At 39.8% G+C, this 27,801-nt stretch overlaps 2 protein-coding genes across 2 annotated transcripts in view; both read right to left on the bottom strand.

Moving 5' to 3' along the window:
- Nucleotides 1–15,591, bottom strand: part of gtf3c6 (general transcription factor IIIC, polypeptide 6, alpha) — a 30,610-nt gene extending 15,019 nt beyond the window's left edge. The window contains exons 1-5 of the mRNA XM_059987016.1: nucleotides 15,500–15,591; nucleotides 13,206–13,286; nucleotides 12,103–12,166; nucleotides 11,476–11,520; nucleotides 2,171–2,281 (exon numbers count right to left, since the gene is read on the bottom strand). Of these exons, the coding sequence (XP_059842999.1) occupies nucleotides 2,171–2,281; nucleotides 11,476–11,520; nucleotides 12,103–12,166; nucleotides 13,206–13,286; nucleotides 15,500–15,559 (361 nt within the window). The 5' untranslated portion in view covers nucleotides 15,560–15,591. The remainder of the gene's footprint in view (nucleotides 1–2,170; nucleotides 2,282–11,475; nucleotides 11,521–12,102; nucleotides 12,167–13,205; nucleotides 13,287–15,499) is intronic.
- Nucleotides 15,592–25,058: 9,467 nt separating this feature from the next.
- prrt4b (proline rich transmembrane protein 4b) overlaps nucleotides 25,059–27,801 on the bottom strand; it is a 40,938-nt gene continuing 38,195 nt past the window's right edge. Inside the window, exon 2 of the mRNA XM_059986835.1 lies at nucleotides 25,059–27,434. Within this exon, the coding sequence (XP_059842818.1) occupies nucleotides 25,483–27,434 (1,952 nt within the window). The 3' untranslated portion in view covers nucleotides 25,059–25,482. The remainder of the gene's footprint in view (nucleotides 27,435–27,801) is intronic.

Raw genomic sequence — 27,801 nt, 5'->3', positions numbered from 1 at the left:
AGATCCCTATACATTGTAGCCGTCTTCATCGGATTAGGTATTAGATCAAAAAATGAATGAATACATGAAGTTTGAAACACTTTCAACCAATTCTTGAATACATTCATCTTAATACATTTTCAACCAATTCTTCTCCAGTAGTGTGCTTGGTTGCTCTCAAGTGATTTCAGAACTTAAACCTCTACTATCTCTGGCAAACCATTTCTGAGAAAGGGATTAGTATGAATAAAACAAGAACTTTGTAGAATGATTTCTCATTGTCTAAGATTTATGGTATTTTGGATATGACTAATCTATTCCATTAACAGTCTTTCCTGAACAACTTTCATTTACAAAATAGCTTTACCATAGTAAAAGGTACCTCACAGGAAGAATAATTGCCAAAACTTGGTGCTAAATCACATGAGACCAAGACAGGAGACATATTCTAAAGATTCTGGCCCAGTGAAGATACAGCTGTGAAACAAAATGGGGAAACAAATAAATTCAAATGGCATAAGAGGTCAGAATTGAAGGAATAAAGGTTCTTAGGGCTGCTTGTGTGGAAGGGAAACTTGTATGGTGGAACTGTGAGGTCAAATTTATAATAGTGGTCAGTAAGTACCATGCCAATAATTCAATATGTGGAAATATCAAATGGGACAGGAGAAAACCTCAATTGTTGAATACAGAGAAACAAAATGCAAAGAGTGAATGAACTATCCAAGAAATATACAGAATCTGGAAAAGAACGTTATTCCAAACCATGCACCACTGTAAATTCAGCCTTGGACCTTAGCCCTGACTGGTGCAAGCACTGTGCAACAAATGAACCAGTTGATCAGTCCTGCACATCAGCTTGGAGGAATTCTAGACCATTCCTCCTTACAAAACTGCTTCAACTCTGGTTGAATGTTAGCAGGCTTCCTTGCATGAACTGCTTGCTTCAGGTCCTTCCACAACATTTCTACAGGTCAGGACTTTTTGACTTGGCCACTCCAAAATGTGACATTTCTTCTGCTTTAACCATTCTTTAGTAGACTGACTTGTGTGTTTAGGATCACTGACCTGCTGCATGACCCACTTTCTCTTGAGCTTCAGTTCACAGATGGATACCCTGACATTTTCCTGTAGATATTGTTGGTACAATTCAGATTTCATAGTTCCATCAATGATGGCAAGCAGTCCTGGTCCCAAGGTAGCAGAGCAGGCCAAAACCATGACACTGCCACCACTTTTCACAGATGGAATGAGGTTCTTATGCTGGAATGCAGTGATTGCTTTTTGTCAAACATAACTCTTCTCACTTAAGCCAAAAAGTTCTATTTTGGACTCGTGTCCACAGAACATTCTTCCAATAGCAAACTTTAGACGGGCAGCAATGTTTTTCTTGGAGAGCAGTGGCTTTCTCCTTGCAATCCTACAGTGCACACCATTGTTGTTCAATGTTTGCCTGATGGTAGACCCATGAACACTGACATTAGCCAATGCTAGAGAGGCCTGTAGCTCCTTAGATGCTACCCCGTCATTCCCTGTAACCTCCTGGAATACTACATGCTTTGATCTTGGAGTAATTTTTATTGTTCAACCACTCCTGGGGAGAGTAACAACAGTAATTAATTTCCTCCATTTGTACACCATCTGCCTGACTGTGGATTGGAGTGCAAACTCTTTGGGAATGGTTTTGTATCCTTTTCCAGCCCAGTGAGCATCAACAACTTTTTTTCTGAGGTCCTCAGAGAACCTCCTTTGATCAAGGTATGGCACACTTCCAAAAACCTAAGGTGAAGATCAAACTTTGATAGTGAAGACCCAGGTTTTATGTTCTTTATATAGGGCAGGGCCTCTCACACTCACACCTGATTGTCATCCCATTGACTGAATCATCTGACTAACTTCCCCTTTAAATGAACTGATACTCCTAAAGGTTCACATCCTTTTTCCAACATATACATGCAATGTTGGATCATTTTTCTCAATAAATAAATGAACAAGTATAATGTTTTCTGTGTTATTTATTTAATTGGGTTTTCTATCTAGTTTTAGGACTTAAGTGAAGATCTGATCACATTTTAGGTCATATTAATGCAGAAATAAGAAAATTCCAAAGAGTTCACAAACTTTCTAGCACCACTGTAAGTATAAACAATTCCCTTCAAAGAAGGGGTGTCAGGGAAAAGCAGATTCAGACCTGTGCTCTCTTCTCCCTCCTTCTTCTCACTCAAGAAGGTTCGTTTCATCAGCAGCTTTTTTGTTGTGTGACATTTGTATTTGAGCAATTGCTGGTCCTCCACCTCTTCATCTGCAACAAAATCAGTTGACATTATAAACACAAGAGAAATCTGCAGATGCTGGAAATCTAGCAACACACACAAAATGCTGGAGGAACTTGGCAGGCCAGGGAGCATCTACAGAAAAGTACATTTCAGCCTTCAGTAGGATCGAAAGATGCTGGAAATCCAGAGCAACAGCCAAACGAAGGGTCTTGGCCTGAAGCGTCAAGTATTTATTTTCCTCCATTGATGCAGCCTAACCTATGAACTGTTACTTGTTTAAACATTCATTCACAAGACATGGGTGCCAATGGCAAACCAATAAATTGTATTTATTGTCCATCTTTAAAGTCTGGCCATTTCAGAAGGAAATTAAGAGTCACTTGGATTGCTATGCACCCAGAATCACGAATTTTTCTTCACTAAAGCACTTTGATGGACTCGTATTTTCTTGTAATGACTATACAATCATTTAATGATCACTACCAATGTTTCTAACTTTATTTTATATTAATATTAACCACATTTGCATTATTGAGAAACAAAATTATGCACTATTTTTAAAGTGGACTTTTGCACCTCCTTCCCATTTTCTGCTAAGATACCCACAATCTGCATTTTGATTTATTGTAACATCATGCATTATATTTCATTGCTCAGCCAAGGCATAGCAGGCAACATTCTCACTGCCAAGTCAAAAGAAAATGGACTCAAGCTCCATTCCAGAGTTCACAGTATGGGAGCACAGGGGAATAAGGAGAGATCTTACAGAGGTATACAAAACTGACGGGTTTAGATAGGGTAAATACATGCAGGCCATTCCCCGAGATTGGGCGAGACCAGAACTAGTTCCAGAGTGACAGGTGAAATATCAAGGGGAAGTGAGATTACTCAGATTTCTGTGAGAGTGTGGAATAAGCCGCCAGTGGAAGTGGTGGCTGCAGGTTCAATTTTATTGCATTTTAGCAATATGATGCAGAGTAGGCCCAGCAGGCCCTTTGAACCACAACGAAACCCCTGATTAATCCCAACTTAATCACGGGACAATTTACAATGGCCAATTAATCTACCTGGTATGTCTCTGCACTGTGGGAGGAAACTGGAGCACCCGGGGAAAGCCACACATTTCACAGGGAGAAGGTACAGAGACTCCTTATAAAATGGCACTTTTATTTAAAAATCCAGATGGTTAATATGGCTTTAGGGTTTTCTATAAAGCTTTCTGTACGCTCAATCACCAGACAACCGAGTCAGCTTACACAGAGGAGGTGCAGCGGCTAATAGACTGGTGCAGAGCCAACAACCTGCCTCTGAATGTGAACAAAACAAAAGAAATGGTTGTTGACTTCAGAAGGGCACAGAGCGACCACTCCCCGCTGAACATCGATGGTTCCTCGGTAGAGATCGTTAAGAGCACCAAATTTCTTGGTGTTCACCTGGCGGTGAATCTCACCTGGTATCTCAACACCAGCTCCATAGCAAACAAAGCCCAGCAGCGTCTCTACTTTCTGCGAAGGCTGAGGAAAGTCCATCTCCCACCCCCCCCATCCTCATCACATTCTACAGGGGTTGTATTGAGAGCCGGGTTCGGAAATTGCACCTTCTCAGATAGCAAGACCCTGCAGCAGATAGTGAGGTCAGCTGAGAAGATCATCAGGGTCTCCCTTCCCACCATCACGGACATTTACACTACACACTGCATCTGCAAAGGTAACAGCATTACGAAGGACCCCATGCACCCCTCATACAATCTCTTCTCCCTCCTGCCGTCTGGGAAAAGACCAAAGCATTCAGGCTCTCACGACCAGACTATGTAACAGTTTCCCCCAAGCTATCAGATTCCTCAATACCCAGAGCCTGAACTGATCCCTTGCCCTATTGTCCTGTTTATTATTTATTGTAATGGCTGCACTGTTTTTGTGCACTTTGCACAGTCCTGTGTAGGTCTGTAGTCTAGTGTAGTTTTCTCTATGTTATTTTTTTACATAGTTCAGTCTAATTTTTGTACATGTTTCAACACCATGGTCCTGAAAAACATTGTCTCATTTTTACTATGTACTGTACCAACAGTTAAGGTCGAAATGACAATAAAAGTGACTTGACTTGACTCAAATGCAGTAATACCGTTGCAAGTAATACAGATAAAACATTTGACTTGGCTTTATCAAATGCAGTAATACAGTTGCAAGAAAAAGTTTGTGAGCCATTTGTAATTAGCTGATTTTCTGCATTAACTACTCATAAAATGTGGTCTGATCTACAAATGTTTGTACATCTTAGTCACAATAGTAGACAAACGCAATCTGCTTAAACTAATAACACACGAACAATTGTACTTTTCAGGTCTTTACTGAACACATTGTTTAATCACTCATAGCCCAAGCTGGAAAAAGCCTGGAACCCTTGTATTTAATAACTAGTAGAACCTCCTTTAGCAGCAATAACCTCCACCAAACGTTTCCTGTAGCTGCTGATCAGACTTGCACCAGAGAGAGGAGGAATTTTAGACCATTCCTCGATACAAAACTATTTAAGTTCATCAATACCTTGCATGAACAGCCCTCTTCAGGTCACTTGGGCTAAGATCGGGACTCTGACTTGACCATTCCAATACTCAATTTTTCTTCTTTTTAAACCATTCTGTTGTTCATCCACCCTTGCATTTTCGTTCATTCTTACTTCAGTGGTTGGTAAGTTGATGGAGAAGATCCTGAGAGGCAGTACTTGAACAGTTGGAGAGGTATAATGAGATTATGAATAGACAGCATGACTTTGTCAAAAGCAGATCGTGCCTTAAAAGCCTGATTGAATTTTTTCAGGATGTGACTAAGCACATTGATGAAAGTAGAGCTGTAGATGTAGTGTATATGGATTTCAGCAAGGCATTTGATAAGGCACCCCATGCAAGGCTTACTGAGAAAGTAAGGAGGCATGGGATCCAAGGGGACCTTGTTTTGTGGATCCAGAACTGGCTTGCTCACAGAAGGGAAAGAGTGGTTGTAGACGGGTCATATTCTGCACGGAGGTCACTCACCAGTGGAGTGCCTCAGGGATCTGTTCAGGGACCCCTTCTCTTTGTGATTTTTATAAGTGACCTAGATGAGGAAGTGGAGGGATGGGTTAGTAAATTTGCTGATGACACAAAGGTTGGGGGTGTTGTGGATAGTGTGGAGGGCTGTCAGAGGTTAGAATGGGTCATTGATAGGATGCAAAACTGGGCTGAGAAGTGGCAGATGGAGTTCAACCCAGTTAAGTGTGAGGTGGTCATTTTGATAGGTTAAATATGATGGCAGAATATAGTATTAATGGTAAGATTCCTGGCCGTGTGGAGGATCAGAGGGATCTTGGTGCCCAAGTCCATAGGACACTCAAAGCTGCTACGCAGGTTGACTCTGTGGTTAAGAAGACATAGGATGCATTGGCCTTCATCAATCATGGGATTGAGTTTAAGAGCTGAGAGGTAATGTTCCAGCTATATAGGACCCTGGTCAGAACCCACTTGGGAGTACTGTGCTCAATTCTGGTCACCTCACTATAGGAAGGTCATGGTGCAGAGGAGCCTGGATTGGGGAGCATGCCTTATGAGAATAGGTTGAGTGAGCAATGGAGGATGAGCGGTGACTTGATAGAGGTGTACAAGATAATGAGAGGCATTGATTGTGTGGATAGTCAGAAGCTTTTCCCCAGGGCTGAAATGGCTAGCATGAGAAGGCACAGTTTTAAGGTGCTGGGGAGTAGGTACAGAGGAGATGTCAGGGGTAAGTTGTTTTTTTTGTGTTTTTTTTTAAACACAGAGAGTGGTGAGTGTGTGGATTGGGCTGCCGGAGACTGTGGTGAAGGCAGGAATAATAGGGTATTTTAAGAGAGTCCTGGAGGGTACATGGAGCTTAGAAAAATAGAGGGCTATGGGTAAAGCCCAGGTAGCTCTAAGGGAGGGACATGTTTGGCACAGCTTTGTGGGCCGAAGGGCCTGTATTGCGCTGTATGTTTTCTATTGTCTTGTTGCATCATCCAACTTCTATTAAGCTTTAAGTGATAGACCGCTGGGAGGGGCGTCACGTGATGACGTAGGGTCGAGACGTTGGGAATCCAGCTCCCTCGTAAAAAGTAATGAAATAGGGTTTAAATGAAGAAGAGTTAACAAATATCTACTAGAAACTATTTATAAGTAACTCAGGATTATCTTTTGATATGGCTCCTAAACTGAAACAGAAGAAAGCTACTACTTCGAAGACTGCGCAAATCGGCGGAGAAAAAGCCCTAACCGTCTCGGTGAAGCCTCGGACTCAAGTTGGATCACCTCCCGGCGAAGTGCATGACACTTCTGATGATGCGGGACCGGAAGTTGCAGCAATGTCGGCGGTGTCCAAGAAGAAACGTCAAGAACAACACATGCGCGAAGAAACAAGTATGCATGAACAGATATTAACAAAACTACAAATCCAAACTACGGTTGGAAGTGAATCGGAAGTGGAATCAGACTCTTTGGGAAATTCAGAGGAAGAAGAAGAGGAAAAGAAGGAAGAGATTAAAGGAGACATAAAAGATATCCTGATATATATTATGAATGAATTAAAAGCTATAAGAAGGATGCAGAAAAAACTCGATAATGTGGTGGAAAAACAAAAGAAGATGGATAATAAAGTTAAAGAGATGGAAGTAAAAATGGAAGAAAACACTGAAAGAATAGATAAGATAGAAGACAATAATCTTGCCTGGACAATAGAAAGAAAACGAATGTTGGAAAAAATAGATGTGGTTGAAAACTCTAGTAGACAAAATAATATCAAAATTGTTGGTCTTATGGAAGGTACAGAGGAAGAAAATCCAATAAAATTCTTTCAAGAATGGATTCTGAAAATGTTAGAAATGAAAAAAGGAAGCCAAGTAATTGAAATTGAAAGAGCATACAGAGCTTTAAGACCAAGACCTCAACAAGATCAAAATCCAAGATCAATTTTGATAAAATGTTTAAGGTACCAAGATAAAGAAATGATCTTGAAGGCAGCTATTCAAGGTGCTAAAAAGAGAAATGGGCCATTGATAATAGGAGGGAAAAGAGTTTTTTTTTATCCAGACACAAATTACGATCTTCTGAAGAGGCAGAAGGAATTTAATCCAGTGAAAAAATCTTTATGGGAAAAGGGCTATAAATTTTTATTGAGCTATCCAGCAAAATTGATAATTTTCCTGGATAACGAAGAAAGAAGATTTTTCATTGACTACCGGAAAGCGGAGAATTTGTACAAGAATTACCTGATATCCACGAAGAAGTAAAGAATTATAGAAATGAAATGGACTAATGATGAAGACTGAAACCAGGTTGGATTTGATGGACATTTATATAAAAAAAAATAGTTAAGGAGTATTAATTGGGAGTAGAGACATTATTTTTTTTTCTTCACTAATATATTTTCTTTTTTTTTTGCGGGGAAACTGGAAGAGCTCCTGATCGATGGCTGCGAGTTTCACGTGTACAAACATGGCGATTGCCATGACCTGTAAAATGGGGGGGGGGGGTAATGTTGTGTTCTTTTTCTTTTTATTCGCAACATTAGTGGGGGGGGGTACTTTGTTTTTTTTTCTTGTATATTAGTTATCTTTCTTCTATTTTTCTTCTTTTTTGCCTGGATGGTTGGGGAGAAACTCATAGCAACATGGAGAATTTTAAAGAGTTCCCAAGGTATTATGAATGATTAATTTACTTAATTTTTTAAGTTTTAATGTTAATGGAATTAATGGACCTGTGAAAAGAAAAAAGAGTTTTAACATATATTAAGAAAATGAAAGGAGATATAGCTTTTTTACAAGAAACACATTTAACAGAAACAGAACATAAGAAATTAAAGAGGGATTGGGTTGGAAATGTCATTGCTGTCTGACCAATGTTTTCGATGTAATCAAGAAATTGGTACTTTTTTACATTCTACTTGGTCTTGTTTTAAAATTCAACCATTTTGGATAAATCTAAGACTTTTATTGGAACAAATTACTGGAGTACAACTCCCACATAGTCCAGTATTATTTTTATTAGGGGACATTGAAGGGACAATACCGAAACTTAATTTGAATAAGTATCAGAAAAAAATTTATAAAAATTGCATTGGCAGTAGCCAAAAAAGTTATTGCAGTTACTTGGAAATCTGATTTATATTTAACTATGGATCATTGGAATAATGAAATACATAGTTGTATTCTACTTGAAAAAATTACATACTGTGGCGACCCATTTCCTGGCACATCCGAACCGACTCACAATTAGATAGCCTACGGGGGTTTGCGAGCACAGAGCTTTGGAGCCTCTGCGCCATGGGGGGCAGGTTGAGGGAGGCTTAAAAGTGAGGCTGAAGATTTCGAATAAAGTTTTTTCCTTCGACTGCAGTTACCGACTCCGTGTCGTAATTTTAGCGCTGCGTGTAGCACACCGCTACAATTGGTGACCCCGACAGTCCAAACGATTTTTGGACCAGAAATGACCGACGCCGCCTCTGTTCATGCGGTTTTGTTGAAACTGCCGGGTGTCTGGACACAGCGCCCGAACCTATGGTTCCAGCAAGCCGAAGCCCAATTCCACGTTCGCCAGATCACCTCAGAAGACACCCGCTACTACTACGTGGTGAGCTCCCTCGACCAGGACACAGCGGCCCAGGTCGCGGAGTTCGTACAGTCGCCCCCGGCAGACGGCAAGTACAATCTAAGAAATGAATATGATATATTTTTGAAAATTTGGCTCCCATACCTACAAAAGATAGGATTAAATACATAGGTCCTTTGAAGATAAAATTATAAAGTAATTGGGGAAAGTAAAAACAAATATTAAAATTATTTTGAACTCCATGGAACATGTGGGGATCCTCCGATATCCAGGCAATCTCTCTTTTTTTTTCTTTCTTTAGATAAGGGTTATGGGGGGGGGGGGTTAATATTATTTTTCTCACTATTTAACATCACATTTATTCTTTGTAATTTTCTAAAATTTAATAAATAAATATTAAAAAAGAAGGTACACAGTCGAAGAGTTGGAGTGCTGCAGAGATCATAGAGGGGGAGCAGTGAGAGAAGGTCTGAACTCCCGTCGATGAAAAGATTTAAACTTCTTTAGCATAGGCATCACTTGAAGAGACTTCGCAGTGGAGCCGCAAGTTGTAAACACAGGAGATTCTGCAGATGCTGGAAATCCAGAGCAACACACACAAAATGCTGGAGCAACTCAGCTGGTTGGGCAGCATAACAATTGCTAGTTATACTGTTACCATAGGTAGGCAAGACTGCCTATTTCGGGTTACAATTTTTCATTGATTCTTTTGTATTTCTTGTATTTACTGTGTATTGTATTTAATGCCTGCAAGAAAATGACATACCTGTACTTTGATATTAAATTTACTTTGCACTTTGAACTTTAAAAAAAGTGATAGACCGCTACCCTGACATTCTCCTGTAATGTCTTTATACAATTTTGAATTCATTGTTCCCTCAGTGATTGCAAGCTGTCCAGGCCCTGAAGCAGCAAAGCAGCCCCAAACCATGACACTCTTTCCATCGTGCTTCACAGTGGGATGAGGTTTTCATGTGCAGTGCCCTTTTCCCTCCAAACATAGTGATGTGCATTTCTGCCAAAATAGTTCAACTTTGTCAGGTGAACTTTTGCAAAGCTGAGACATAATGTTTTTTTTTTGGAGAGCAGCAGTTTCCTCCATGGAGTCCTTCCATGAACACCATTCTTATTCAGTGCTTTTCTTATAGTAGACACATGAATAGAGACTTTAGCAAGTTCTAGAGATTTCTGCAGGACTTTTGCTGTCAACCTTGGGTTCTTCTTCACCTCCTTCAGCATTGCACATTGTGCTCTTGGCAGGACGCCCACTCCTAGGGAAAGTAGCAACAGTACTGAATTTCCTCCATTTGTGGACAATTTCTCTTACTGCAGACTGATGAACATTCAGATCTTTAGAAATGCTTTTGTAGCTTTTTCCAGCTTCATACATCTCTCCAATTGTTCTTCTAAAGTCCTCTGAAAGTTATTTCGATCAAGGGATGGTGTATATAAACAGATCTTTCTTGAAAAGAGCAGGCTATGTCAGTAACTTGACTTTGTGTCTTTTTTACAGGGCTGGGCACCTCTACAACCAACACCTTCAATCTCATTGATTGGAATACCTTTCGACATTTTCATATGAATTAATTTGGCCTTTCCCAGACCTTCTCTCTGTTTATTCTTGTTCAGGTATGGAGTTCCGGAGTTCTTTGACACTATCATATACTTATAAACTGTTATTATTGCCCATGTTAGTTTTAGTTTAGTGTTTGTTTCATATATATTTTTTTTTTCACACATTTTTAATTTTTTTTTCTTTTTCTTTTGATGATTATTTTTGTTTTTTTTTCATATATAATTATATAGACTCGATTGATTAATGTACTTTTTTTGTTGATGTTTAATAGGATATTATTATCCTATTATCAATGTAATCTTAAGTCTATTGTATTCATAACCTATTCATTATTATGTTATGTTTTTTTTATATTTATATGAAACTCAATAAAAAGATTGAAAAAGAAAAAGAAAGGAATACCTGACTCCAAATAGCTTTTGCAGAAGGCATTACCCTAGAGGTTCACATACTTTTTTGACTGTGACTGTTCAAATGGGATTGATGAAAAGTCCAATTGTTTTGTGTTATTAGTTTAGGCAGATTGTTTGTCTATTATTGTACCTTAGATGAAGATTAGACCACATTTTATGAGTAATTAATGCAGTAAACCAGGTAACTGCAAAGGGTTCACAAACTTTTTCTTGCAACTGTAAATGCTGCACTTCTTGGCAAAAACAACATGCAACACATAAATCAAAATGTTAGAAATGGAGTTTGATTGAATAACACTTCCTCTATGTTGTCCAATAGATCACCTTAGGGCAAATTCATCTTGGTTTGAACTCCCTCAATGCCGTCTCTGAGGACTGGTCCCTCACAAGTTATAAACAGAATGAAGATTCTGTTGAACACTTATAGAGTCTTAATCTGACACCAGAGCAGTGCCATTTATTAGAGTGTGGAGTTTCCATCTCTTACATCAATGAACTTGAAAAAATATTGTACTAAATTTGGTAGTTTGATGCTGCAATATCAAACACAGTGAAAATCAGTTTGAATCTGATTTGACCACCGTTGCAAATGGATGTTGAGCACATTTGATGATATGTATTTATGCAACCTTTACACACCTGGTTTAAAAGTCTCTTCAAATACCACACATGTTCCCAAGGCATCTATAATGGAATATGCAGCAAAATTAGTAGATATTCAATGATTGATTGGTGCATATACAGACCACATAAAAGCTCAAACTGTCGCTTAGTTTCCCATCCAGATGGCGTTGAATGGGAAGCCATCTCCCGTCAACTATCTACTGCTGTTATACAAAAAGCAAATTATGCAGCAAACCTATTGATGTTTTTAAGGAGATGATAGCATTCCTTTAGCTTCTTCCAGTTACTTTTTAAAAGCAACTTAAGCATAGTCGAAACTCTCCCCTACTAAGTCTCTACAGAAGAAGTTGGATGTCAGTAAAAACGCTACACTCTTCAACTCTACACAAGTGATAACAAGGCAGCCGTTAAAGTCCTTCCCTGATCAACTACTTGATTTCTATATGGATTGTGAAGCTATTTCCATATTTGTGTAGGTTAGGAAGCCCCATTGTTCTAACCAAGAAAACACCAATAATCATTCACAGGGATCTTCCTGGTAATCAGGACCTAGAACCCTCAATAAGACATATGTATCCACACCACCAGATAACCTATTCACCCACGATGCCCCAAAAATACATTAAGTGGTAAAATACCTGCCTTCGTATTCTCCAGCAAACACCAATCTATCCACCTGCATGATGGGCTGCTCAGTATCTATACCCTGGGAAGAAAAGAAGAAAGCTCGATACTTGAGGTGATTTGGAAATTACTCACATAAACCCATTTAATAGACTACATAAAACTTAAGTCTTAACAGTCATAGGAAAGCAAGTCAGCTAGAAACAAAGCTGTTAGCTCCTACTTTCTCGTATGTTACATGACCATCATTTAGTCCATGACACATGCACACCATTAAGAGAACCCCAAAGTCTAGAGGCTCAGGAATACTGGACCAAACACCCTGCTCTCCCATCCGTTACACCAGCCATTTAATTATCTCACACTATACTGTTTTACACATCCCTGGTTCTAAGTCGTGTAGGATGATACAAATCAGCTCCTACCAAAATATGCAAGGCCGATGTTAACGCTGTGATTAACAATGACTCAGAGGAGGGTCAGTTCATTTCAGGATCTTTCTTGTTTTTTTTTATAAAGAATTTTCATATTTCTACTTGCATTTAAGGGAAACTTGAAAGGGCTTCAGTTCAAAGTACAAACTATTAACATAGGGAGGCAACCTTCTCTTCAGCCCTGGATTAGTACATTAGAAGGCAGAGGTAATTACATAGCAATGAACAACTATCAAATGTGAAGACAATTCATGTACTTGGGCATAAAGACCTACATTTAGAGCACCATTTATATCTTCAGGATGCCTCAATATATTACCTATTAAAAAATAACATCACATAGGACAGCTGGCAGTTAACTCTCTACAATAATGAAGTAAAAAAACACACACAGATGAGATCTTTTGTGGAGAGATACACGTGACAGATCAAAACTTGGTGGGGGGGGGGGGGAGGGTGAGGGTGGAATCCTTAAATATTCCATTACAGCATCAGACTAGATTTGGGTTTGAGCTCAATACTTAACTGATTTAGACACAGGTCAAGGCAAATAGGCAATTTCAGCTCAGAATTATAACCACTAGACATTAAAGCTACTTTTGCCAGGAGCATGGTTGAAAAGACAAGCGATACATAACAACCACCCCTTCCAGCAAGGCTTTCAAGTTATCTGCTTTTACCACTCACCACAATTTTGCATTCATTTCTACACTTCAAGAGGAAATCTGGGTCAATAATCCCAGACAGCTCCACCACCACCAGTTGTTCCTGTGCGGATTGGAAAGGAATAGTCAGCTAAACAATCCAAGGCCGTAACACAACATCTAATATAAGCAGGAAAAAAACAGAATCTGCTAGAATACTCAATGCCCTGGAATTCTTTTTCTTTCTACACACATGGTCTGACCCTCTGAGTAGTTCCACTGCCTTGTTTTTAATTTCAGTTTCCCAATGTCTTTTTTTTGTTCTCTGAGAGCCAATGGAGGCATGTCCAACAATGCAGTTAATTATTCAGTTTCTACATGATAGTGTCACTGATAAGGCATAGGAGCAGAATTTGGCCATTCATCCCATCAAGCCTACTCCACCATTTGATCATAGCAGACTTATTAAACCTCTCACCACTATTATCCTGTTTCCTCCCCATAATCTTTGACACTTTTACTAATCAAGGACCTATCAACCTTCACTTAAAATATACCCAATGACCTGACCTCCACAACAGTCTATGGCAATGAATTTCACTGATTTACTACCCACTGGATACAGAAATTCCTCCTCATCTCCCTTCTAAAAAGATATCCTTTTATTCTGAAGCTGTGCCCCCTCTCCCACTATTGAAAACATCCTCTCCACATCCATCCTTTGCAGGCTTTTCAATATTCAGTTGGTTTCAATGAGATGTCCCTCATCCTTCTAAACTCCATCAAGTACAGACACAGAGCTGTCAAATGCTCCTCATACATTTAGCTTCTCATCCCCATGATAATTCCCGTAAATCTCCTCCAGACCCTCTCGAATGCCAGCATATCCTTCCTTAGATACGGGGCCCTAAACTAGACAATATTCCAAATGTGGTCTGGCCAACTTCTTAAAGCCTGGAAACTCTCCAAGGTGCAAACCCATGGTCTATCAAGACTAATGGAGGCCTACACATGCCAACTCAACCTGCAAGTTAACCTTTAGGGAATCTTGCACAAGATCTCCAAGTCACTTTGATTTTTGGATTTTCTCCCCATTTAGAAAATGTCTATGCCTTTATTCCTTCTACCAAAGTGGATGACACAACATTTCACCACGTTATATACCATCTGTCACTTCTTTGCCCACTCTTCCAAACGGTACAAGTTCTTCTGCAGACTCCCTGCTTCATCTGCCTTACCTGTCCTTCCACATTCCTTTGCATCATCTACAAACTTGGCCAGAAAACCATCAATTCCATCACTCAGGTCATCAGCGACAGTACATCAGGAAAGGGTTCCTGTATTCCCCCTCTTTGCTTTCTGCCCATCAGTCAATCTTCTATCCATGCCAGTATTTCCCCTATAATACTAGGGATTCCTATCTTGTTTTGGCAGCCTCACGTGCAAAATCATAATCAACCGACTCATTTGTCAATCCTGCTTAATACTTCCTTAAAGAATCACTAAAGTCAGGCTTTTCCTGACAGGAGTGATTCTTCCAAGATAATAATCGAATGCCTCCACAATTAATTCAATTACTTCTTTCAGAACTCCAGCCAGTCCAGGTGACTTACTCACCTTCAGATTTTTCAGCTTCTCATCTCTTTAGAAATAGGGATTACACTCACTTTGGTACCCTGACTGTCTCAAATTTCTGGCAGTTGCTGGTGTTTTCTACAGTGAGGTTTAATGAAAAACACACATTGAGTTTGTCCTTCATTTCATTGTTGTCCCTCAGCAATATCTTTTCCTGCTCTCTGATGTCCACCCTTGCCTCTGTTACTCTTTATATATCTGATAGAAACCTCTAGCGCCTCAATGTTGCATTCAGATTTACATATTTTAGAGTAGAATTTTACATTACAACCTTCTGACTTAAAAAAATGGAGAAGCAGAATCCAAATGCTAAAATTATAAAGCAGGAAATAATAAGCAAGATTACAAAAAAGTGGTTAGGATAACCGTTGATCCATCTTTTACTATGACAGCGGTTGTGAGAGGCATACGGGCAGAAACTTCAGCCACCTGAACTACTAAAGTAGGTAGACCAATTCCGGTTCATGGCCAACACTTCATTTACCGAAGGGTCTCGACCCGAAACGTTGACTGCTTCTTTCAACGTTTGCTGACCGACCTGCTGAGTTCATCCAGCTTTTTTGTACGTCTTGATTTGACCACAGCATCTGCAGTGTACTTTGTGTTTACTTCATTTACCGTAATAGGTACACTACCGGCTCCTGCCCTTCCGCCGCGAATTCTGAGCCGAGACCGGGCCTTTCGCCCCTCATCACCCCTTACCTCCTCTTCCCAGCCGCCACTCTCCGACTGCTGCAGATTCCTCACCACCTCAGCAGCCATCTTGCGAACATCCTTCCAGTACTACCAATCAAACAGTAAGCAATCGTCAAACTGCACCTCCAGCTCCTCCAATCGAACACCGAACGGGACCGCCAACTCCTCCAGGGAGAAGTTGCTGATCTTTCATCCAGGGAGGCAAATCAAACACCGATCTGAAGCAAGCTTTCAAAGTTCTTTTCCTTCGAGACGCTGCCTAACCTGCATAAGTTTGTTGCACAAAATTAATTATGTACCGATGGGATCATAGATTATGGGATAAATTGGAGGGTACCAAATGTAAAGTTACCATTTAGGATGGGGGGGGGGAAGAGGGGGGGAAGAGGGGGGGAGAGGGGAGAGGGAGAGGGAGAGGCACCATGAGTGGTCTGGAAAAATGTAGAATCTATCATTCAGAAAGTGGTTAAAGGTTACAGAACACAATAAAAGGAAGAAGGGGAAATTGTGTAATATTAAACTGTTCTTTTAAGATTGTACTTTACAGAATAAATAAAGGGAAACCTGTTGATGTGGTGTGTTTCAATTTTAGGGTATCACATAAAAGGTAAGTTATTTAGGGCATGGATTGAGAACTGCTAAATGGACAGAAAACAGATCCTAAGAATTAAAGGGAAATTATTGTGTTTGGAGACTACAGTCAGTGATATTTGCGAAAATAGATATAATGACCCCAGCTATTCAGTGTCATCATCATTGTTTGGGGTGATGCTATCAAGTAGTACACAGGGTGGCCACTTTATTAGATACACTTGTACACCTGCTGATTAATGCAAACATCTAATCAGCCAGTCGTGTGGCAGCAACACAATCTGTAAAAGCTTCTTCGGTTGTCAATTGGAATCCAATGATGATGTCCACTCCTTTAACGGTGAGATCTTTGATGACTATACAGTCCTATCCAGGACCCACAAGTTCTATTGCAGGTGGGACATGTATACAGCAGCAGAAGAGCACACTGGGTTCCACTCCCGTACTTAATAACTTGACCACTGAATGTATGTCTACACTGGCTGATGATACAAAGCTGACAGTATGGGCTGTAAGGAAGGTGAAGAGAGGATATAAACCAGCTAAGTCAATGGGCAACAGCAAGGCACATGGAACACATCCTGGCAAAATGAGGCATCAGCCACACAGACGGAAAAAAATGGAACTTTATTTTTAAATGGTATAAGATATAAACATATTGCTATTCAGAGGAACTTGAGTGTCCTTATATATGAATCATTGAAAGTTAGCATGTGGGTACAGTAAGCATTTAGGAAGGCAAACGGTAAGTAGCTTTTATTGTAAGAATTTGAATACATAAATGGAGACATTTTATTGTGATTACTGTATATAGATCCCTTGTGTTATATCCCTTGTGTTATGAAGAACCAATTACTCGGGTCAGTTTCCCTAATGACGGAAGGATGTAGTGTGATAAAGGGATGATTGTGAAGGTTCACAGGGTTAATAATTGGAGAGATTGTCCTAATTAGCATATAGACAATTGGGAGGTGATCTTATTGAAATATAAAAGTGCTTCTTAGAGGCATGACCTGGCTGACAGGTCAAAATAGAGTAGGGGAAGGAATTTCTTTACCCAACAGTAGTAAATCTTCAGAATTGTTGATCCATGATGGTTGTGGAGACTCAGTATCTGGGACACATCGATAAATTTTAAGATATTGGAGAAATGTAAACTGTCAACTGTAATTTTATTTTATTTATTTAGAGATACAGCACTTTGAGCTGTGCCACCCGGCAACCCCTGACAACCCAGATTTACCCTGAACATGGGACAATTTACGGTGACCAGCTAACCTACCTGGTATGTCTTTGGACTGTGGGCGGAAACCAGAGGACTTGGAGAAAACCCACGTGTTCCACAGGGAGAATAGACAGAGACTCCTTACATAGGATGCAGGGATTGAACTCGAAGTTCCAACACTCTGAGCTATAGTAATGGCGCACTAACCGCTACACCACTGTGGCTCCCATTGGAGGCATGTAAGTTTTTAATAATGATGTTAGAGATGTCCATATTGAATGATCTGATTCATCTAATGCAACATATGGTCAATCTGTTGGGCAATTGCTGTTTGATGAGGTCAGTTTCCTTTGGGAGGGATATTGTAAAATTTTTGCAAAATATGTATTCTGCCTTTGTAGCAAATTGCTAGTTAGATGAGGGTAGAATGTTACTAAGGGACTCAAGCACAGATAACACTTGCATCTTGGTCATGGGTTTATATAAAGCACTGATAAATATTCAAGTTTTATGGTAAATCCGAGTAATTGGCCATTTCCATGAGGAGACCCTGTCTTTATGTGCCCAGTGTGGCCCAACGTGCATCACCACGCGATTCCATGAAGATCAGTGGATGAAGATCTTCATTGTATTGGACAACAAGCTAACAGATAACCTCAATGAATTGCAAGAATTTGAATGAGGAAACTGATATCTTGAGATCCCAGTTGGAGTAGAATTTTTTTAATTAATTGAGATAAAGCAAGGAACAGGCCCTTCTGCCCACTGAGCTGCACCGACGACAATTCCCGATTTAACCCCAGTCTAATCACAGGACAACTTACAACGACCAGTTAACCTTTGGACTGTGGGAAAAAGCTGGAACACCCAGAGGAAACACCTGCAGTCACGGGAAGCACCTGCAAACTCCTTACAGACAGGCGGGAATGGCAGTGCCACATTAATATATAGGTGGTTATGATACAGTATTTGAAAAAGGGAGACCTTTCACCAACCCCACTCCAGTTTCTGGTTACTCTATGATAATCTACCATCTTTAATGAATATCTTTCAAACATACAGAATAAAAAACAGAGAATGCTGGAATACTCAGCAAATCAGGCAACATAGCTGGTGTGTGATGAGATGAACATTTTCAACAATTTCTTTTGTTGAGAATTCATCCGGCTCCCTTTAAAGACCCACAGAGAGATTACAAGCTGTGGCAGTCCAATCCAGAGTGCAGTGACTCTGTGCCGATTGGAAGGAAGAGAGACACTGCTTGGATATTGGTTGACCTGGTTTTTATGTTCACAATTTACAAATGCCATCAGAGTAATGAACATAAAAAAGCTGCAGATGTTGGAAATCTGAAATTAAAAACAGAAATGACAGGAAACATTCAGCAGGTCAGGCAGCATCTTTGGAAAGAGAACCGCTCTGTTGAAGTATTCCAGACCTTTTGATTCTCATTCCACATGGTGCTGACCCGCTGAGTCTTACTAGTATTTTATATTTTTGCTCCTTTTACAATAAGCTGAGCTACTCATCGAAATGTTTCTTCCATTAGTTTAAAATTTTCCTATCTCCACTTAGGCAGTATTTCTGTAATGAAAGTAGCTCTAACCTCCAAAGATTGTTGATAAAATATTTTGTCCCTCATTATCATGAACTCAGACTCATTTTGTGGAAGTCTGAATATTGCTGCCCAGCAGATGTCTGACAGTCTTGCGCCTGTGGCTGTGCTGTATGAACAATGAGCTTAGAAACAGACACGGCTTATTAAGTTTTCAAGCAGATTTTTATGAGTGTGAACTTCAATTAGACTCTTGAACTGTAAGTCATTTTGAACTGATTTTAAGTTAATTAAGTTCAGTTTATTAAGTTGATTTTAAGTCGGCTGTAATGTTGGCCGTGGCCCAGTTGGTGGCATCACTGTGTCAGAAATCAGTATGTTTAATCCCACTCCAGAAATTAAAGCAAACTGTCGCGGTGTGAAACACAAAATATTGGAATTGTTTTGCATATCAGGCAACATCTGTGCAGGAAGAAAGAGAGTCCAAATAATTACACTGGACAACAAAGACTTTGCTTCCTGAACACTTCTGGGTCTACCTTATGAATTTTGGGCTGCTGATCATAAAAAAAAATCACCATAGAATTTCCCTATCATGCACAATTTTTTTGGAATTGCCTATATTTGGTATTTCAATTTATAATTCAAGTCAATTAAAATGTAAACTGATAAGTTTTCTATCTAGTCTAGGCATGGCTGGGCATGTTTAGGCAAGGCAGGTGCTGCATGGCAGGATAGGTTTTAGAAAAGCTATAAATTTTCATGAAGGATTTAGATATTTGAGACAGATATTTCCCAGAACAACTAGTGCACATATTGAGGAAAGCATTTTTGTTGGTCCACAAATCAATGACAGGGAATTCAAAGAACTTGTAGTGGGACTGGAGAAAATTGCATGGAAGGCATTTAAAATTTTCTTGGCAACTGCAGAGCACCAAACTATGTGCAGCTGGCTGACAACATGCTTCAAGCAGACAACTATGAAGTTCAACGTGTAACTAAAGATTTATTTTCTGCATTTCCCATTTAGATAGCTTCTCTGCAAATCTTGATGCCGTCAGTGATGAGCATGGTGAAAGGTTTCACCAGGACTTTGTGGTTATCAGAAATAGTATCAAGGCAAATGGAACCCACCAATGCTAGCTGATTATTGTTGGATACTTAAGTGAGAAGCCTCAGACACAGAGTACAAATGAAAATCATCAACAAAACGTTTTAGCTTTGTTGAATATTCCAAAGCATCAGCACCGTTATGCAATTAAGCACATTCTATTCAATAACAGTTAATTTATTGTTTCTCCAAATTCCTACATGATACAAGTAGTCAGAAATAATATTTGTGTTCAGTTTCAAATGGTCTATCATAAACAACAAAAAATTATGAGGAAGCAACACTTTCGAAAAAGTTTATTGCCCAGTGTAATCTTAGTCTCTCTGTAGATTCTGGTAGACTTAGTAAGTATTTGGAGCATTTCCTCTTTATTAGCTGTGACATGGCCACTGTAAATTGTTTCCTGTGAGTAAGTGATTGATAGAATCTGAGGGGGGAGGGTAATAAGCATGATGTTCAGAGTGTGGAGTGAATAAAATGGTAAATTAATATAAAATTATATTGTGAATGAGTGATGGTTGTCGGGATTCGATGAACCACTGTGCTGACTTTCATCTAAGACTCTTTATTTCAGATTCTTAACATCTGCAATATTTTGCATTTGAACTTTGTCTGACACTGCAGTGCAGTATCAAGGTCAAAATTCTTGTTAAAGGTTGCATGACAGTGTTGTAAAGAGCAAGGGATCTTGCTCTATCCTGAACTGGCCATTATTTGTTCATCCTCCAAATTCACTGAAAATGATGACTTAGTTATTAGCACTTTGCTATTTGTTAAGCCTTGTGTACGAATTAACTGCCATGTTTGGTCAATTATTACTATACTACTTTTACTGTAAATTACATTAGGAATGCAATGTATTTTTATGTTATCTTATGAAGTCAGAAAGGAATAATAACATACATAGAATCTCTTTTGTAAAGAAGGGAATGTAGGCCAATAGCCATGAGATACATGACCTGATAATAATTCTATTTAGTGGGGTTGTGATAATGTGTAGGTTTTGTCCAAGAACCAAGAGGAACTCTTTGCACAAGTACAGTACTATTGTTAATGTCCACCTATAGAAGACAAAAGAAAACTTGTTACGCATTTTATTCAGAAGTTGGCACCTTCTACAATGCAGCCGCGCCTTCGTATAGCATTGGAATGTCAGTGGACAGTATGAACTCAAATCAAGTCTGTCCAATGGGTCTTGGATCACAGGCAAATGCTCTATCACGGAAGCATGGCAAAGATGTGTGGTTTACTGCATAAGCATGATGTGGACGTTATAGTAACTTCAAGTGGACAGACAGGTAAGTCAAGGACCTTGGGGAGATTATTTACCAAGGAGGTGAAAAAGTGATTTGATCATTGCAATGTGCCAGAGAATTATAGTTACATTGAGAGATCTGGTGGCTAAGGTGAGGAACCAGATGAGAAATGAAATATATATTTCATGTAGCACCTTTTTGTCATCATAAGATATTCAAAAGTTCCCAGAATATTAAGACTTAATAATGCAGGGAAGACAGTGAGAGATAAGATCTGTGCAGAATGAGTGCATGAAAATCTCCTTGTCTTCTATTCTAATAACTGCTAAAAACAATTACATTGTTCTGACTGATTATATTCTACCTTCACCTTCCCTCAGTTTGTGATACCATTATTGAAGGGGATTCTGAGCTAGAGGGAGGTGCCATTGGCTCAGAATTTTCAATAAAAATGTTTACTATGCTCTTCTTGGAGAAAACCTGACAACAACAAAAATAACAGAGTACATGAATGTTACTGTACATTGGAACCTGCCTTGTCTGCTCCTCACAATTCATGCTATTTTGTGACTGTTTCCATTGTGACAAAGGACCCCCAAGATTTAAGTATCATTCTTGGTGAAGCAAATCTTCTGTAAGTGATGTACTTTGTTGGAAGGTGGATTCTAACTCTTGTTAATGTGCATGTCAAGTCTTTTATTTTTGCTTAATAACTTTTCTTGACTATAAAAATAGTCTACATTTTATGTATCAGTTGACATTCCCTCAAAAATACTTCAAAATTACATAGATTTTAGAATAATAATTTGAACATTTTGATGACATTTCAAATTCTTCCTTAAATTATTAACTTTGTGCTCTTCAGGATGTGAAATTGTGCTTTTAACATTTCTGTTTACTAGTTATGGGCAATTTTCATGAGAATGGTTCTCAGTCATCTTGATGATATCATCATTGTTGGACACCAGTGATCCTTTGTTAGGAGAGAAAAACCAAACACAGAAATCACTAGGACTTTGTGTGAGGTTTTCTTCAAAGTTAGTCAAGAAGCTGTTGGCTCGAAGTCCAACCCATAGCTGACCCTTCAGTTGTGTGTCAGGTGTTTTGCAGCTAGCAGATTTCTTAGACCAACCAGAAATATATTAAGGCTTGGCAGACAGCTGATCTTCACCTCTGCATCATAATATGGCAACTGAACTGAGAAGCTAGTGCTCAGGAGAAGAACAGGCATCTGCCTGCTTCTTACATCATTCTAGGCTATGCAGAATGATCTACCAGCTTCAAAGCTAGAGTCATCCATGTGTGATGTGTTGTAATTCATATGGTTCTGAGTAACGATGAGTAGCATTGCACGTCCAAGGGTAAGTGAATGAAAAAGAAAGTTCATTCAACTAGTGAATTATCCTGTAATAACAATTATTTTTGCGGCTGTTTTGAGTATTGACTAAGGTCAGGGAAGTTTATTCAGATTCAATTTTATCTGTTACAATTTAGAAAATGTAGTATGAGTTAAAGATCACAGGAAACGTCTTTGAATTAGCCCGTGAGATTATGTAGCTCAAAATGCCTACTTCACTACGGGCCAAATGAGACATTGTGGACTGTGTCTGATCAAGTGATATATTACACCTTGCTTTCAAATGTAAAAATGTTCATCACATAAATATTTGTTTGTAAACCCTAGTTTACCTACTAGGAATTAAATGTGAGATGGCAGGAGACCAGAGGAGTAATTCTGCATCATGAGCTATGATCATGAGGGTGTTTGATTTGAAGCTTCTTTTGGGAAGTGGAATTAATCTCCAGGGCTTTAGTCATTGATGATATTGATTTCATTCCACTCTCAGTTTACGAAGACAAAGAGAAAAGTTTAAATACCTAAATGGGGTTAGAGAGATTTACCATCAGTGACAATGTATCAATAAACCACCCTAAATGTTTAGGAAGCAAGCTGCTGTGACTTCCATTCTCAGGAATGCAAAAAGAAAATTCATACAACTAGTGAATTATCCTGTAATAAATATTTTTGCAGCCATTTTGAGATATGGGTTCTTGTTATCCATGGTGTCAGAATTGTGACTTCCAACACTAAGAGATTGGCAGTTCCAACAACTTATTTCCCAAATTATTTTTTTGCCTTTTGCCAAAACATGGAGGAAACAAGAGAATTCTAGGATATGAAAATGCACAGTTATGTCAACAAGCCTTATAGTATGATTGACTATAGCACCTTTTGGGAAATTCAAAGTTCAGTGCATTCAGGAATTAAAGTGCAGAATTTAATGCCTAATTGGCACTGTGCCTGGCACCTTGTTGGATCAGATTTTTGACTGAATGAGTTATTAATTGAGTGGATGCAATTGGTATTTTGTAGGCTAAAACCAAAAGGCTTGGAAGTTTTGGAAATCTGAAATTTAAAAAATACAGAAAATGCTGGAGATATTCAGGAGGTCAGGCAGCATTGACAAGGCAAAGAAACAGTTCAAGTTGATGTTTCATTAGAAGGAAGAGGGAGAAGTGAACAAAGGAAAGTGTGAGGGGATGAGAGTAAGTGTTGATACTCTGTAAGAGAGGGTGATGATGAGAACTGGTGGAATTAGAGACAAGGACAAGTATATGACCAGCTGTTCAGATTGACTAAATGCACGTTATCAGTCTTGGTATTTTTCGATGAATCTTTGCTGTTGGTGACGGGCCTTTCTCGTCAACAGTGTAGCTGGAAATCTGGCCACATACTGCCCAGAGTGCTCACAGTCAAAAACCATTCACACCAGCAAGAGTATCCAAGGGAAAGAAAATCAAACAAATTTAAGATTTTGGAAATCTCAAAGTTAAAAATTGAAAATGCAGGAAACACCCAGCATCTGTTGAATGCAAAACAGTTAATGTTTCAGATCTTGGACCCTTCATCAGAATATCCTAGGTATGATCCCTTGTCAACCTATTTGGACAATGGCCTGCTTGATTGGACAATATATGTTGCCTCAGGCATAATGATTATGAGAACCTGAGGAGCAGTTTCTCCACATAGAGGGGGGTGGTTATATAGAATGAGCTGCCAGAGGAAGTTGGAGAGGCAGGTATAATTACAACTTCGAAAAGGTATTTGGGTGGGCACTTGGATAGGAGTGTAGTAGAGGCGTATGGACAGCAAATGGGATTTGTGTAGGTAGCCATCATGGTTAGCATAGACAAATTGCACTGAAGGGTTCTGTTTCTGCTCTGTAGGACTCATTATTAAAGCAGCAAAAGGCAGCAGTGTCTTGAACACTCAGCATAATCTTGGACAGAGTATCCACCATTTCTTGTTTTCAGCAACCTCCAAACTTCCCTGGAGGGAGCATCATGAAGATATAGCTTTTGTATTAGCCAATTAACAATAGTTTCAAATTTAATCCCTTTTCAGTCAAGAATCTGCAGCAATAAGATTAAATGTGCCAGTGTTTATTACTGTAAAGAATGGTGGGTCAGTTCTGATATTCTGTCGTGAGAGGCTCCTGGATGTAAACCTGCCCAGTGATGCTATCTGAACCCATTCAGTGAGGATTGAGAAATATTTGATCAGAGCAGAGGCACATCTAGTTGGCACACTACTGTCCATGCACTGTTGCACTCTCAGTAAAGAACAGCCTAGGTTTACTTCTTGTTCACTAGCTTAAACTGAGCTCAGTTTGTTTGCCTAACAGCAGTCTAACTGAGCACCAGCGGTAGTTTCTCTTGGTGTTCATGCTAAGGGTATAGGGCTACTCAGACGGATAGCTTCTGAAATGGTTGATACCCACACCTCAATTCTAGAACACAGAACTCATGGAAGAGAACAACTGGCAACAGCGCTAGTTAACCAAGAACTTTCGCTTTGGCTATCTCAGAAGCCTAATTTCTCAGCACACCATGAGCACAGCTTTTCACTATATGTACACATTTCATAGTTGCAGAAGTTCTATGGCAACAGTATTAGTCTTGGGAGATAGTGTGAAATAAGCTTTAGTGTGCATTATGCCTTACACCTGGTATTCTTTTCCATTCAGAGTAATGAAGGGTATGAAACGCATTCCAGATTCCCAGCTTTACTGCCACTCGAGACCAATTTCATGTTTGTATTCTGAGCCCAGCAATCTCTGATCTTTTGGTTGGAGTCATTACATGTCTTCTTCATTTCAGGAAGTAAATATCCTTGTAAAAGCATCTCCAAATATTAAACAGGAGGCAAAGTAGAAATAGCATGGACTGGAAACTGTCCCAAAGCCAGACTCACAATTCAATCGTGTCACTGCTAATACTCAACTGGTCAATTTGCCTGCAGATCTTCATGAATTCGGCTTGCGTCGCTGATTCTTGGAGATCATTGTTGTCCATGTTGTCTGGTGCAGGCAGAGCCTGGAACTGGTTTGTAATCTGGGGAAGACTTGTTTCAGAGAAGTTCCTGTAAACTTTGTGCTCAGAGCTGATGGTTGGGAAGTCCTGTCTGTTTGGGTTGGAGCAAAGTGCTAGTGAAGATCCTCCCTGGGACATTCTGCAGACTGAACTCGTAGAACTATCCTCCCATCTATCAACAGACAAGGCTTGAATCACATTGAGCTTCCTAAAGGTGCTAGTGATTCCCCTGCCAACCTCTGGTCTCTCCATCCCAGCACAAGATGAAGTTCGATACAGTCCTCTATCCGCTGCCTTCTCCTTGAGGACTTCGCTGCTGCTCGGTAGAGACCTGTTCTCGCAGAGGGACATGTTGCTGGAGCTGTGTAGCCTTGACCAATGGAAAAGTCCTTCAGGAATGAGGGCCTCGCTAAAAAGAGCTTCATCTATACTGCGCCTTAAGTTAATGGGAGAAGGGGGTCTCAGGTCAGCAGTGGAATCGCTGTCCACCTGAACGCTGATAAAAGAAGAGGTCCTGGAGGATCCACCACACTTCAAATGGAGGTCCAGATTTTTTACCTCACTGCTGTGATAGATCAGGTTGATCTCCTCACCACTACTCAGTTGGTTGTCAGACAATGTGTAGAGTGGAAGGCATTCGGATTCACTTCGTACAATTGTGTCACAGCTCAGTGGCTTTCCCTGGTGAGAGGTAGACCACTGGTAGCTGTTGGCAAGTATAGGGGCTTTCATGGAAGCATGAGTTGGGGAAAGACAGAACATTTTAGTACAACAATTATGGTCTGGTTGTTTATGGTTGCAAAATAAAGGGTAGATACCAAAAATGGACATGGTGAGAGACATACCCACCTCACACAAACTGGTGCCAAATTGGAAAATCCACCAGGGCCAAGGCTGGAAAACATGATCTCCAGCCAAGCCTAGTCCATACAGAATAGCATACAACTGAAATGCAGCACAGCACAGGCCAAATACTGCAGTCCACATAGCTAACTTGGCCATCCTTCCCCAATGCTCAATGTCTCCGATGGACTGGGTGTTAAAGGCTTCCATGGAATGCGTTGAGGACTTCACATTATAAACATGCATGTCAGCCATATGGATGTGACAATATACTGCAAAAAACAGGATGGATAGAATGGTCACCAATACCACAAAAATCCCATGTGATACAAAGAGGAGGAAGGGAGCTTGCTTTAGCATAGTGATGACCAGAATTATGCTCACACTGAGCGTGAAGTGGAGAAAGACAAGAGCAGCTAATAGGCATGATCGCTGGAATTTTGATGACACAACCTGCCTGCCAGGTCTCACAGAAAGAAGCAAGATTATGACTGCAAAGGCAGAAGTAAGACAAGGGAAAAACAAGTCATAGAGAAGTAAGGCAACAATTGCAGGTAATTTGTCCTGGTAACAGTAGGCATCATAAAGGAAAGTGAAAGTTCTAGTTGAGCTCGTCAGGAAAAGCAGTCCATTCAAAACCATGAAATAACCAAAGCCCGGTGGAGATCTAAAGGGGAGACAGAGGATACCGAGTGCAGACATGACTCCCGCAAAGCCAAAAGCCGAGGCTAATCCATAGACATGGAGGTCCCAAGCCAAGCCCCATTCAGCCAGCGCTGTGTTCCAATCAGTATGGAGGATCACAAACAATGGAGGGACAACTAAGAAATGAGGATATAAAGAGGTGTCTTTGGTTCCTTTGACATCAGGGTAAAAGGAGCTCCAATCTTCACATGAACTGCAGTTTTGTTTTGAGCTATAGCTGGATTCAGTGGGTAATGCGGAGGATTCTATGCCCGAAGAATTTTCAATTCCAACAATAGAATCTAGATAGAAGAGAGAAAATAACAATATAAAATGGAATAGCCAGAACACAAACACCTTAATATTTTATCCACTAATAAATGTACTTAAAATACTTATGGCATTTATGGCATTTGCATCTATTACAAGAAAATGAATGGATGAAATAGCATTTTTTTCTAATTGCATAAAATTCTTATAAACAACCCAGTTTTTATAACAATTTAGTGATTGGATGTGAACAATACAATAGACAGTAGGCGCAGGAGTAGGCCATTCGGCCCTTCTAGCCAGCACCACCATTCACTGTGATCATGGCTGATCATACACAATCAGTACCCCATTCCTGCCCTCTCCCCATATCCCTTGACCCCGCTATCTATAAGAGCT

Source organism: Hypanus sabinus, chromosome 13, assembly GCF_030144855.1.
Source record: "Hypanus sabinus isolate sHypSab1 chromosome 13, sHypSab1.hap1, whole genome shotgun sequence".
NCBI lineage: Eukaryota > Metazoa > Chordata > Chondrichthyes > Myliobatiformes > Dasyatidae > Hypanus > Hypanus sabinus.
This window is presented reverse-complemented; position numbering and strand designations above follow the sequence as displayed.